Source organism: Peromyscus leucopus, chromosome 6 (genome assembly GCF_004664715.2).
Source record: "Peromyscus leucopus breed LL Stock chromosome 6, UCI_PerLeu_2.1, whole genome shotgun sequence".
Classification (NCBI taxonomy): Eukaryota; Metazoa; Chordata; class Mammalia; order Rodentia; family Cricetidae; genus Peromyscus; species Peromyscus leucopus.
The window spans coordinates 72,493,444-72,508,558 of record NC_051068.1 but is presented as its reverse complement, the minus strand read 5'-3'; the positions used below and the strand labels follow the sequence as shown (position 1 = coordinate 72,508,558).

General features: G+C 48.1%; 1 protein-coding gene across 1 annotated transcript in view; it reads right to left on the bottom strand.

Moving 5' to 3' along the window:
• The window catches only part of Notch2 (notch receptor 2), a 142,048-nt gene that overhangs the window by 52,906 nt on the left and 74,027 nt on the right, over window positions 1-15,115 (bottom strand). Inside the window, 1 exon segment of the mRNA XM_028860929.2 lies at window positions 195-428. Within this exon segment, the coding sequence (XP_028716762.1) occupies window positions 195-428 (234 nt within the window).

Genomic DNA, 15,115 nt, shown 5'->3' with positions numbered 1-15,115 from the left:
GTGCTTTTCAGGCTACGGTCTTGAGGCATTCTGCTGGAGCCGACTGCCTCAGGAACACCACTAGCCTCTGACTAGCAGACTGCATTACAGAACAGCGCCCTTAGACGGCAACACACAGGACACGCAGGTGCCACATGGACGCCACGCTTCCTCCACCCACCCCTTCTCCAGCTCTGTCGTTCCGCTGGCCTTACCTGCCTTCCCCTCTGGACACAAGCAGGAAAAGGAGGCCACGCGGTCGATGCAGGTGGACCCCGGCGTGCAGGAGGCGAAGGCGCAATCGTCGATGTTCTCGCTGCAGTCGTCTCCACTCCAGCCGTTCACGCACACGCAGCCGTAGCCTCCGTTGCGGTTGGTGCAGGTGCCGCCGTTCTGGCAGGCGTTGGGTTGCAGCAGGCACTCGTCCACATCTTCCGTGCAGAACTGCCCTTTAGGGGGAGGACACTGGGTTAGGATCCTTGTGTCATAAATGACCCGTGCCATACCAGCCCCTGTGTGACCGGCCTGAAGCTGATGCATCCTCTCACAAATTTTAAAGTGACCTTGAGTTATCCAAATGACACTTCTTAGAAAAGAAATGTCTAGAAGCTCCGACAAAGTGAAAATTTGGCCAGCTGGCCAAATAAAGGACAAACTGTAGGTCTCTTGATTTAGCTAAATCCTTGGGCCAAGAAATAAAGACGCTGGGCTGGAGAGATGCTTAGCAATTAAGAGCGCTGGCTGTTCTTCCAGAGAACCAGGGTTTGATTCCCTGCACCCACAGAGAAACTTGACAACTGTTTTTAACCCCAGTTCCAGGGGATCTGATGCCTTCTTCTGGCCTCTGAGGGCTAGCATGTGGTACACAGACATGCATGCAAGCAAAAACACCTATACACATAAAAATAAACAGACAAACAAATACTTTAAGAAAGCAATTCAACAGTGAAAAAAGCAAGGAGCGTAAGAGTGTAAACGATGAAGAAGGGGCACGATGAGCACCTGAGAAGGAGTTCCCAAACCAAAGCATAAGGACTCTTGTTTCCTGCCAAGACGCTGTCCATGTCAACCCCCTGGCTGTGACACTGCGCAGCAATCTCACATGATGCTTCTACCATAAGACAGCTGGTCAAGGGTCCTGGCTGTCTCCCATTCATTCTCACAACCATGTGTGAAGCCACAGTTATCTCAAAGCAGAGACAAATATATCTCAGTATCATGATAAAACAAATATATCTCAATATCAAGATATCTCACAATGGTAATTTTTTAAAAGTTAGGATGAGCAAAGATTTAAAACAGACCGCCCCAGTGAAGCATAGATGTGAAAGGAAAAACCAAGAATAGCGAGAACGGAGCCAAGTGTCTCAGCCTGAGGGGAACAGTCCACCCAGGGCGAGAGGAGATGAACGAGGCCCACCATGCTCGGTCTGACAGCGTGCACTAAGGAAGGTGGTGGGCATGCGCTCTTACAGATGTGCTAGGAGCCCAGCTGCCTCGAGCATGGAATGCTGGGAGGGTTCCTGAGCACAGAAAAAGACAAGGTCTTATATTCCTTACAGCAAGGAGTTCATGATCCACCAAAGCAGTTTAGTGCCAGGCAACCTGGATTACAAAACAAATTAATAAATGGGTCTTATTGGAACTCTTTTAAAACCAGTTTTGCAGGCCGGGCGATGGTAGCACAGGCCTTTAATTTGAGAGGCAGAAACAGGTGGATCTCTGTGAGTTCGAGGCCAGCCTGGTCTACAGAGGGAGATCCAGGACAGTCAGGGCTACACAGGGAAACCTTGTTTTGGAAAACCAAAAAGAAGAAAGGAAGAGAAAAAGGGAAGGGGTAGAGGAAGGAGAGGGTGGAGGAGGGAGGAGACAAGCAGTAGAGATGGAAGGTGTGCAGAATGAAGGAGAAGGAGGAGGAGAGTGTAGAGGAGAGAATCAAAGAGGAACAGAACGAAGGAGGAAGAGAGAGAGATCAGTGTGGCGAACGTCCACCCCAGGACAGATGATATCATCCATTACAAAGCATTGGTTCCCTTATGCTGTGAGCAAAAACGCTACTTCAAAGAATGACAGCTGTGTTATTAGGATTCAGGCGGGGCCGAGAAATAAACACACGACCCAGAAGTAGGTAAAGAGTTGCTGTAAACTGGGTAATTGCTGAGTCTAGCCTCTTACACTTACACTAACTCAGACAGCTGCGCTGCCCCTGAACCACACTGACTTGTGGAATGCAAGCATGGTCCATGTCATCGTTCTTTAGTGAGGCCCTGAGATAAATCTGGGTGTGAGACACTGTATGTTTAAAAATATTTCACATATATTTCTTACGTACTGTTGTTGTAAGAGACTGGGTAAAAAAAAAAAAAAAAAAAAGACAAAAAGAAAAAGTAGGTAAAATAATATTTCCTTGGAAAAGAAACCTGACACTCCTGGGAAACTATACTAATAGCCAGTTTGTCTACAATGAAGCAGACAGTGTGAGCTGTCTGTCACAAGACCCATGTCGTTTCCAACGGAGCAACAGGCTCAGAGAGGTCGCTCTCGGCAGCGAGTCCAGGGGAGCTCAGGCTGCCATTGGTCCGCCATGCTCTAAACTCCACAGACCGATCTTAGGAATCACTTCTGCATGCTGCGTCTTCCCAAGTGCCCAGGCACGGGAGGTGGGAGAGAAGGATGAGGGGGAGGGTGGAGGAGGGGAAGATCAAGACTATGAGTCACTCTGCTGGATCAGGAGGAAACTTAGAGTTGCGAAGCGCTGCCTGAAATGGAAATGTGCTCGAGGGGTGGGCAGCTCCCTGCTTCTCCCAGGAGCCTCTATCTATTCCCCTGATACACTCATTGGACATGCCATCTGACATCTAAGGGCACACCTGCCGAGAAATGATCTTCTGCAAAGGAGATGGTTTTTTTTTTTTTTCTCGAAGGTTCTAGAACAAGAGCCTCCCACTCATTTCTGACAGTTTTTCCCCTCCTTCATACAGTTCCGTCACCAGGCTCCATGATAAAGATGCAGGAAGCAGGAGCTGAGGTAGTTACCGCAACCCTTTGCTCTGAAATTTCCAAAGGAAATGTCTCTTAGGACGCTGTGCTTTATGTCTATACCTGCTTTGAGCTGGAGAAAACCCAGGCGGAAGCCTACCATGAAAGAAAGAGGGGCTCAGATGGGCAAGAGCCTTCCCAAGTCCCGTGAGCTCTGTCACGAAAACCTCTATCAGGCTAAGTCCAGACCTGACACCCTCAGCCCTGTCCCTTTTATTTTTGGCAGTACTGGGGATTGAACCCAGGGCTTCCCACATGCTAAACAATGCTCTACCAGTCAGCTACATCCCCAGGCCCTGATGCCCCTTACTGTGGCAGCTCTTCAAATCTAGTGAGAAGGCCCAGCTGCCCAAGATGAAGAACCTCACAGTGACTGCAGTGAGACAGAGGTCAGGAGAGATCAGGATGGGAACATTTTCGGCACTCACAGGAGCGCTGGGGTACGATCTCTGGTCATTTGGCCCTTCCCACTTCCCATAGCAGGAAAGTGCTTGCCTGTGTGGGAGGGAGGCTACGTACTTCACAAGATGGCAAATGAAGGCAATGTCCTCTCCTGCTGGGGTTTAGAAGGGCTGGAGATGGTTTGAGGCTTTAAATCTGAATGTGAATTCTGGACCTGGTGTCCAGGCAAAGGACAGCTGGGGGAAGCCACCAGGGGATACAGTGACAAGTGACTGGAGCAGGAAGAGGAAGAGCATAAGTTATGAGCTACCTAGCACATAAAAGTGTGCGGTGGAAAAAGGGACCTGTGTTGTCGCGGTGCCCCACCAAGCCACTAAACCATCAGTATGGACCAGTCCTGGCCACATCGTCATCTGGGTCAACACAAACCACGCTGTGAACTCCCTGAACACAGTGGGCAGAGTTCAGGGAGGCAAGTCTTCAGAGGACAATAATCACCTCTTGGTCATCTTCACTTGGAGATGCTGCAGGTCGCTACCATTTAACCTTGGGACCAAAGCAGCAGGCTAGCCAGGCCCTCTCCACCTCCCTCAGGTAAAAGGGAAAGAGAATGGCTTGTCTTCGCAAGTCATCTTCTTGAAAGGGGTCAGGACTAGTCCAGTCTGAGTTGTCACACTCACCAGATGGCAGCTGGTGGATACTTTAGACTCTAACACCAGCTCAAACTACTGAAAACGTTCTGAATTGCTGCTTTGGCATTGTAGATAGACTCCACAAGTCGGGCCCCGTCCTTCAGACACTTTCTCTAACCCACAGCAGCTTCTAACAGCACTTCAAATGCTGAGTATTTTCCTGTGCCAGGACTCTGCACATCCTATGCTCACTAAACCATCCGAGTTCCAGGATTAACTACTCACCATCCCTCAGACCTCCAAATGCCCATCTCCCACAGTGACCCACCACTGCAGCTGCCCTGGCGCCTGGTAAAGCTTAACTTTATCCTACCGACACTCTCTCTCTCTCTCTCTCTCTCTCTCCTCTCTCTCTCTCTCCCTCCTCCCCCCCCCCAATTAGATTACAGGCTTTGAGAGGACAAGGGCTGGCTCTACCATCACTTCAGAATGCATTCCACATACACTTGGGGGTCGGGGACAATGGACATTACACAGCAACACATCCAATTATGCTCCTTCTCTAGGTGAGGCGGGTAGGACCAGAAGAGGCATACTAGCCTGTCCAACTGTGAGAGCTGGTTATAGAAGAACTAGAAACATAAATTCTAAGTGGAAATAGTGCTAAAAAAGGTTGGACTGTCCTACAGAAGTCAATTTCCAAAATGGGAAAGGAATCCGAGTTGACTAGAGGGACAGGAAGAACCGAGAAACTCAGAAGAAGAAGAGCGCTAAAGACACCACCACCTGCCATTAGTAAATACGATCCTATACTGGTTTTGCAGGAGTGAGGCCATCTTAATGCTCTAGGCAAATGAGCCAGGGCCCATTAAACACAGGCACCACTCAGCAGCTGTATCAGCCCAGGGTTCAAGGAGCTCATTATACTTCTCAAGGCACCACACACACCAATCTGACATGGAGTTACAAGTGACTGGGGTGAGGAGGAAAGAGGACAGCCAACCAAGCAGAGAACTGCCTGCCTAGCCCTGCACTCTGTGAAGATGTTTCCCCACTCACCTGTTCTGGGGTTTCTCTCTTCAGGCCACAGAAAACATTTCCCAAGCTCTATCCTACATACTCATCCTACACAGACTCTAGTTCATTTCTCGTTAAATAGTGAAGAGAAGCCAGGCTGCCGTACAAACTGTGACTGATGACTAACACTGGCCCAGGCAGTCTGTGTGAGCCCTTGTCCGCAGGACAATGAGTGTGTGCATCCCAGTGAAAGCAAAGCACTGTCCCCTGGGAGGGTGGGCATGGTTACGGTAAGAAGGAAGGAGGGGTGTGCAGAGATAAATACAAAAATCTTGAGGAATGCCTACACTAATTCTACACCATTGTCTTCTTGAAGACTCCTCATTTCTTGTATCATGACCAACGCTATTTTCTAACGTGCTTCCAGAATGATCTTTATAACTGGATTGTGCCCCCTCCTTCTTAAAAAGCCTTTATGACTTCTCTGGCAAGATAAAATTCTAGCACTTGCCATGTTTCCTGCTCTCACCTCAAAATACCACCAGTCCACCGCTTCTGCCTTTGTCCGTGTCTCAAAGTGGTGGCGTTCCTTCTCTCTAACACTAGGACATGTGGTCCCTGTGCCTGGAGACATCCTTACCCCCTGCCCTCCCCACATAAACTCTTCCTCATAGTTTATATCTGAAATGCCAGCTTCCCCCAGAGACCCTGTCTGCCTAGACAAAATCGCTTTCTCCACTCATCCTGCAAGGCATTCACTACAGGTCAGATTGTACACATAATCGGATTATTTGTGTGTGTTTCTCACTACTGCTTACTTCAGGGCTATAAACTTCATACAGAATTGATGGCAGCAGCTTCCTCCCTCATCTCTAAACCCCCACAGCTTAGCACAATGAGCTAGGAATATCCAGGAACGCTCAATGTTTAATTATTAAATAAGTGCTTGCCTCTTTCTGTCTTCTCTTATTAAATTGTCATAATCTCAATAGAATAGGAACCTCACTTTTACAACAGCGACAGAGCGTGTCTCTATTCAGTTCGTTTCCCAGAGTCTCTTCATTCCCTTATCTACACCCACCAGTCAGCTCAGCAACTCCCCATCCCAGGCCCCACCCTACCTGCTGAACTGCATCTCACTGTCACACCACGTTCGCCTTGCTTCTGTCCTAACCCTTCTTCACTCTATGTGGCGGTGACAATTTCCTTCCTTCTGAACTGAAGCCCGCCCTAGCCCTGAAGACATCCTCCAAGACAGTGCCCTCCAGCAGGGCTCCTGCAGCCTCCTGTGAACACTGCCATGTGCCTCAGAGTCTAGGGAGGGGAGGGCCAATCTCTCCACTTCAACTCTACTACTGACCTCCAACAGGAAAAATGTAGACATTATAGTATTTCTAGGTGCCAGACATCTCTGTAAGTTCTTCTCATTTATTGTCAAACATCATCTTTACAAGTGATGAGCTCAATTTTATACAAGTTTTCAAACCTAGTCCATAGCGGGAAAGGCAACAGAGAATCTAGGGGAAAATGGTACAAGGAGCAACAAGAAAATCTAATGTCCCCTCTCACTCATTGCCACAAGACATACACAGGGACACAGGGACACGGACACGGACACACACACACACACACACACACACACACACACACACACACGCATGAATGCTCCTATACTTGTGTGAGGCCTGGACTATTTGTACTGGGATTATCCATGAATAAAGCAGTCCTGGTTTCTACCCTGTAGCCTTTAAGCAAATAGTGGTTATGCCCAAACAAACAATGATAATACAAGGTGTCGAGTATTTTAATGAGTACCTGTTGCCTCAGGAGAACAGAGAGTTAGTGAACAAAACTGGCAAGTGAAAGCCAGGGCCACACCACATACACAGGCAGAGCAGATTGTGTATGAGTATCTGGGTGGGTGGAAGGAAGGGGTGGAGAGCATTTCGGGCAGAAGGACATGATGTGTGCAGGTCTGAATGCAGAGGGAACACGGCTCATTTGAGGCCATGAAAGGAATGGGTGCAGCAGAATGACAAGCCGTGCGTGGGTAGCGGAGAGTGGCAGCGAGAGCTGGCTCCATGCAGCGCTCTGCAACCCCAACCCAAAACAAGGAGGCTCCACCAAAGCGTTTAAGGAAAGAGACGGCGCATCCGATCTGTGTCTCAGAAAGCCAGCGCTGCTCCAGGAAGAATGGTCTGAACTCCACCTCACCCCTTCAGGTCAACAGCAATTTAAAGCACAGAGGAGTCGCAGGCCACCGTGGCCACTATAGCAACGAGAGAGTCTGCAGCGCATCTGGGCAAACCCCGGATGCAGCGGCACCAAAGCACAGCCGGGCTCGGCCTCCGTGGAGAGCTGGGCCGGAGCTGGCATTCAGGAAGCTGACCCCTGGCACAGAGGCTTCTCCAGAGAGGACGGTGGTGCCAAGCTTCAACTCCCCTGCTGCAGGCCCACACTCTGGCCTTCTCCCCACTTCTTTGGCTCCTTACTGCTAAGCCAATTGACACAGAGAAGCCCTCACCTCACAGGGAGGTTCAGGGTGAGGGGATCCAAACGGCACAGTCTTTATTTACAGGCGAGCAGTGACTCGGTGCAGAATGAGTAATATGGAAAAATCCAACATGGGGGCTATTAAAAGGTCCTGCAATATAAAGTATGGATGTATGCCACATACGATTAGATAAAGAGCACACTGTAAAAATATTCACTGCCAAGAACTAGTACACTGAGAAAGAATTGGTTCTCTGCTCTCAAGACACTGACAAATTTAGGTTCTGAAAAGAAATGAGAAAACAATGAGAATGCCAGACTCTGGAAGGGGCTGAGAGCAGCAGAGGGAGACAGGATGAAGATAATTGTGTGTCGCATGAAAACAGGAATGCAGCGCAAATAAAACTCAGGATCACAAGCTGCGAAGGACGGAGCATAAGACAAGGAACTATAAATCAGGGTTCCAAGGGGAAAGTTTGAGATGTTCCCATAAAATGCAAAACCACCAGAGAGCGGATTGAAATATCAAGGGAGAAGAGGGGAGTTCTGTGGGAGGCAAGGACGAAGACGGAGGGCTTACAGACAGCAAGGCCAGCAGCGCTGATCATCAAGGAAGAGGAAACACGTGTCTGACGCTGCACTCCCCACAGGACTCAGCACCAGAAGCGAAGGAGAAACGCCGAGAGACTTGACATAAATCGGTGAGCCACGAACCTGATACTAGAAAAATGCCATTGTATCTGCAGACAACCGAACTGAAGGTCTCCGGCTCCCCATGGCTCCCAGGGTGCATTGCTGCATCTCCTGCAAAAGTGCAGCTACTTGACGGACTGGAAACGTCCCCTAAAGGAAGACATCGCGGGTGGGGTGGCTGTGATAGGACAAGTTGGGCCGAAGCTGCCCACAGTCACTGCCCAAGATGTTGTTTAAGAAGATGCGGTAAGATTTCAAGATTCTTAACAATACTGTAAAGCGGATTCTTAAAATCCAGATTGCATATGTAAAATCCACTGAGGAAAGGTATAGAAGAAAGGTAGATCAGAGCCAGGAGACCCTCTCTCAGCCCTGGAAGAGCTGCTCTTATCAAGAAGAATAGCAAATGCTGGCTAGAATGTGGAGAAGAGGGGGAAATGGGAATCCCTGCCCCCTGCTGATGGGAATGTCTCTTAGTATGGAAACTACTCACAGTTTGGAAATAGAACTATGGTGGGGGGGGGTGGCTGGAGAGGTGGCTCAGCAGTTAAGAGCAGGAGCTGCTCTTCCAGAGGACTTGGGTTCAGTTCCAACAGCCACATGATGACTTACAACCATCTGTAACTCCAGTTTCAGGGTATCCAATGTCTTCTTCTGGCCTCCAATGGGCACTGCAGACATATGGTACATATGCATACACGCAAGGAAAACACCCACATGCATAAAAAATATAGCTACCATGTGATTCTGCAATCCCACAAAGGAAAATGAAACCAGTATATAACATGGAGACATCTTCATTTCTATGTTTTCTGAAGTACTGTTCACAACAAGAGAGAGAGAGAGACAACAGAAGTCTCTATTAACTAACTGACAATGGGCACGGATGTGCTATGTACACATCATGGACTACAATTCAGTCATATAAGGAATACATGTGATCAGGGCTAGAGAGATGTTAATTGTTAAGCTCACATATTGCTCTTCCAGAGGACCTGAGTTCAATTCCCAGCACCCACATTAGGCAGCTCACAAGCACCTGTAGCTCCAGCGACAGGGCACCCTACACCCTTGGCCTCTGTAGGCACCTATACTCATGTGCACGTACACACACACACAAGCTATGACATGCAAATAAAGATAATTTTTTTAAATTTAACAAAAATGTGATCCTGTCATTCTTGAGTCTCCTGATTGTCACTCATTCAGTAGCTACCACTTATTAAAAATGGTCCTAGGAATGCTATCTACATACAGTAAGACCGGCAACCTACCAGGTAAGCTGAGCCTCTAAGCCAGGAAGGGCAAGCAGAGTACTACAGATGCCCCCCCAGATGCTGCGGCAGAGGCAGGCAGAGTCGAGCAAGGCAGGCTGGGACCCCGTGGTGCCACTGGCAAAGCTCTCTTCAATCTCTCCTCCCTCACCCCTTCCTTAGCTTCCTTCTCTGCACCAACTTCCTCCCCACTTTCCTAAAAGTGAAGACTTGTCACAGTTCAGGCCCCAATCTTGCGTTTCTCACCGGACATAGTTTGCCTCATAACCCTAATAGATTCCCATGGGAAAGCAGGAGAAGAGAAAGACTTGTGACCTGAGGCTCCAGGTCCTACCTCTCTTCCTCTATCCTGGAGTCCTGCCAATGTTTGCCGAAAACTTTTTGAAGTCAACATCATCTCTACGCTGGTCCCCCTCCCTGCCGTCAGCCCCACACTATCCTGTCAGAGTCAAAGCACAGGTCCGCTTTTCTCAACCCTCACTGCCTCTTTCTGGATCTCTCATTCATCTTCTGCCTCTTCTTGGGATTATAGGTAGAATTTCTTCCTTCTTCTCGACAGATTATACAAGACAGGAATTACCTTTACTTTGTGCCCCGTATAGACTCTTACAGAGTGTCCTGAACCTGTGAGTTGTTCAGCAGATATCTGCTACTGAGCTTTCTCACTGTCATTCCCTAGGAGCCATGGGGCAGGAAGAGCCTTCCTGGGCTAGTCCATGCCTTCATAGCTGTTTCCACCCACATGGCTTCCTAGCAGATTTAAAAGAGCCTCTAGGATGGGGATGCTTCAGGTGATCACCCTGATGATCTGTCCAACTGACAGGAAACTGAGGCTGGGTTGGGATGGCAGCATTCCAGATGACAGGCTAAAGATCAAGTTCTAACAATTGATGGACAGCGAGAAATGGAAATATGAGGTGTGTTTCCCCATCTGTTCATAGAGAATACCTCAGCCCAAGACATGATTAGTTCCCACTCCATCCCTATAATCTTAAACACACACACATACACACACATGCACACACAATGCACGCACACATGCACACACACACACACTCTCGTAAGGATGGGGAGGCGTGTCTTCTAGGACAACTGGTCACCTATCGGAGACCAAAGCAGAGCCACCTCATTCACCATCCAAACACCAGCATGCCGACTCCACTCCCAAACCCAGGAGCTGTGGCCCACCTCTGGCACAAGCACTCGTAAATTCGGGCCAGATGTCCTTTCCGAAGCCAGAGCAAGAGGAATCATAGCCCAGTCTCGAGGCTCCCAGCATTTAGGAGAGCTAACAGAAGATGTGGTCAGCTTCATCTTACTCAAATCTAACTTTCGTTGTCCGCCTCTACTTCCCGTCCCACAGCACGATTCCAAGCTGAAATTACATTTCTGGATTAATAACGAGAGCAGGAAAATCAATCACATCTGCCCTGGGAATGAACCCAAAACCCAAGCAGCCACACAGAGGAATTTGTGAGCTGAGCTTAGAGTCAACTTTAATTCTGAAGGAAATGAACCTTTAAGAAGAAAATTCAAATAACAATCTATGTAGACAAAACATTAATCTACACTGCCCTAATAAATTTGGGGGCCTTTTAAAGCTCTTCCCTCCCGTGGATATTTGCCAGAGCAGAGCTGCTCTCATAAGATGGCATGAGGCCAAAGGCTGTATAATGAAGGCATCTGCACTCAGCGGCACTTTCCCGCCTAAGGGAGAGCTGCATACTCACTCTCTCTACAAGCTTCCTACAAACAAGACGACCCACCTCCAGCACACCTGAGCAGAGCTGGCTAGTCCTGGAGGACTGTAGACTGAAAAATCTAGCTCGTGCCAGGGGAGAAAAAGCTCTGGACTGAGCTACAACAGTCCCACCCACACCCCGAGGAGGAACTACCACAGAAGAAGGCCAGAACAAGTCAACACGCTCACTGTGCGTGGCTGCCCAGCGGGCTGATGCTCCGCACTATAGCAGCGCAGGTCTCCACACACCTCTGCAGCTCCAGCAGAGCCCCCCAAAGATGACAGAGGTATAGGTGTGATTCGAAAACTCCCAAGAACCACTTAAAAAAGAAAAAAAAAAAAAAATGTGAAACTAACTCTTAGCATGTTTTCTTAAATTCAACATATCTAAAACATTGCCATTTTAATACTTAGTCAATCCCTAAACATTCCCAAATGGGACATTTTAACTTTTCCATACTAACATCCTCAAGCCCATGTGTTCTGTAGCAATTACGACACACCTGACTTCAGACTCGTCACATTTCAGATGCTCTCTGGCACGTGACTAGCGGTCACCATAACTGCTCCAGAGTGTCTATTATGACAGGCGTTGAAGAAATACAAAGGCTACGAAACCTATGACTGGAATTGATTCTCAAGACCCCCAAAGAGTAAATAACGTACATGGATTTTGCGGATCACAAATAATGCCCAAGAAAAAAACAAACTGACTTCTTTACTGCAAATCAACCATGAAAAGAGCTAGAGATATTTCTGTTCATCTTGAAGTCCAGAGCTGTGAAAGACAGTGTTTCATGCATGTGCACTCACAGAACAAAACTATACTGATCACGCTCGCCTCATTAAGAGTGGAGCAAACTCCCAATTCTCCGTGATATTTAAAAATCCATGCCTAGTTGCTTCTTCCATATAATCCCACCAACTCTCTTGAGGCAGTTAGAAGCCTCATTTTCCCTCCCGCTAGTCTGGTACAAGCTTCCCTTGACTGTCAGATGCCAGCCGAGCAGCCCATGCTTCCACTCCACGGCTGGGAGCCTCAGAGGAGATCCAGAACACAGATGCAGCGGGCTCTTAGGTACAGGGAAGCGGCACGCTGCATGTAAGCCATTCACACACCGCGAAGTCTAACCTCAGAGTCACCGGTGAGGTTCCCAAGAACGGGGTAGCGGTAGGGGGGAGAAACAGCAAGTCACGAAACCCTAGGATAATGAAATTAGAAACTGAACTTTTGACCATTAAAGGGAATTTAATGGTCTTTATCCTGAAAAGGTAAAAAAATAAAAGGCACCTCACAGAGCCAACTTGATACAGAAAAAAAAAGCCACAGATTTGAAACTCAATAAGCCTAGATCAAAACACTAACTCAATCACTATCAATTTGCTAAGGATGAATGATTTAATTCTTTTAAGTATCATCATCTAGAACGAAGAATATTTAATAAGTTATACCTCTAATAGAAAAAGATATAAAACACTGTGATTAGCACAGTAAGATATGAACATATCTAACTCATTTCTGTCATTTATGTAGGAACCCAGAGCTCTAACGCATCAAAAACAGGACTCCTGGGGCACAAATCTACCTCTGGGCTCTCAGCATCGGCAGATTCAGAGGGTAAAGAGTGCAGCTACCCAAGTCTGTTAGGGCGCTAACCGCGGTCATCATGGCTCAGCCACCTGTAATTCCGTTTCTCCACCGCAGCAAGCACCTAACGGTGTCAGTATAGATGTGGAACACATCACAGTGAAATGCAGCCAGAGGCGAGCATGGGCTCAGCCTGGAGACACGGAAGGAAGGGAAGGCTTCCCGGGAGGTGAGCACCTGAGTGAGGCAGGGAGAGGAGCAGAGAGGAAGGGTGGGGGTGGGGAGGTGGGTGGCTGAGGACAGGATGTGAACACACTTGTGCAAACAGGACTGTGAGCAGAACTGCTAGGATGAGAGGAGCTGATGGACCCATGTGGAGAAGACCGGAAACCAGACAGACATGAGGCATGGCAACCTCACACAGCCAAGGAAAAGCTAAGGATGGACAAAGCCTTGTCACTGGAAATCGAAGAATCAATGTGAGGGAAGGAGGGGCAAACCAGAGGCTGGGGGTCACGACGTGACAGTGACCAGAAGAAATAAAAACTGCCTGAGGAAACTTCTCCATCACCTCTGCTGCCCCTTCCACAGGGGCGAGGTAACCCAGAAAATGGCACTCCCAACACAAGACTTCCATTGCAAGAGGGCACTGACTGGACGCGCTGGGGTGTCACACTGGTTCACTGAGAACATCTCCCGAACATCACGCTTCTAGAATCCGGGTGAGAGCAGGCAGCCTGGCGTGGTATCGGGGGAAGACTCAGTTATGAAGTTAAATACCGTTTAACGAGCACCGGCATCAGGAGCCCAATGCAGCATGAATCACGTTCCCACAGGACAGGGGAGATTAGAATAGGCCAGGTCCTAACACGTATTCACCCCAGCCTTGTGCCATGGCATCTTCAGAAAGACAAAGATTCCAATCTGAGCAGGAACGATTTCTCGAGTTAATAACTTTCTGATCATTTTTAAACGGCTTCTGAAAACTCTACCCGGGAACGGTGAAAGCTAGAAGAGAGAATCTGACAGAAAGAATGAAGTCCCAGGACCAGCACGTCATGAAGTCCAACTCTAGACCTGTGGGAAAGCACTGAAAAGCACGAGGATTAGAAGCAGAATTACGGGCTCTTCCAGAAAACAATCACACCACCAAGTTTTAAATCCTCTTTAGAGTTTTCTTATCCATGGTCTATAGCACTGGGGTACTCTAAATGATTACATACTTGAGATAGGGGAAAGCAAGTCAGAGACCCAAAGAGCTGCCTGCTGCAGGACACAGCCCTGTAGCTCCTCTGGTCACATTAACCCATTCCTCCCCCTTCCGCACTGAGTCACTCTCTCAAAAGGGCTCAGTTCAGACCAGTGAGATAGTGTAGAGCGGAAAGGCGCCTGATGCACAGACCTGCCAACCAGAGTTCAATCCCCAGGTCCACATGGTGGAGAGAGAGAAAGAAGAAACAACCTGGAGATGCCCTCCGACCTCCAGATACACCATGGCATATGCATCTCCACATATACACACATACATGCACAAGTTCATGTACACAAACATATTTTAAAAATGTGATTTTTTTTTGCAGGGTGGGCAGGAGGAGGGGCAGATCAGAGTTTCATTGTGTAGCTCTGGATGCCCTGGGATATGCTAAGTAGACCAGGCTGGCCTCAGACTCATGCCTCTGCCTCCTAGGTGCTGGGATTAAGGTGTGCATCACTATGTCTGACATAATTAATATTTTACAGGTTCTTCACTTCTTAGTGAGTTCCTAATTGTCTCTACATTTAGTCATAGATAAACAGGTCAACATGAACAGAATGTCAAATGTCTGCATAAGATCACTCGCCTCTCAAAAATGAGTTAAAACCCTAAGACAACACAAGAAACTTCAAAAAGGCTGCAGATTTAAGCAAAGCTCAACTACTGATGTCAGTGGTAGAAAAAAATTGCTTGAAATCTCTCTGTAGAAAGGAATACAAAGATAGTAGAAATGATATCACCAAGAGTCCCTGCCCATTGCCCCTGGCAATGAGAAGAGACAGATGTCTGTCCAGGACAAACCATAAGCTTTGGGTTCTAAAGGTATGCACAGTTTATGGTGCATTCAAGTGTGGTTTTTTTTTTTTTTTCCTTTTTTTCCTGTCAAATACCTATTGAGCGTGTTCTGTGTCCAGACCACACTCTGCCTGATGCTAAGCTCTGCTCTCCACAGGTACAGCACTTGTCCCGGCTCTGAGCTCAGAGCTGTGGCCCAGTGATGGC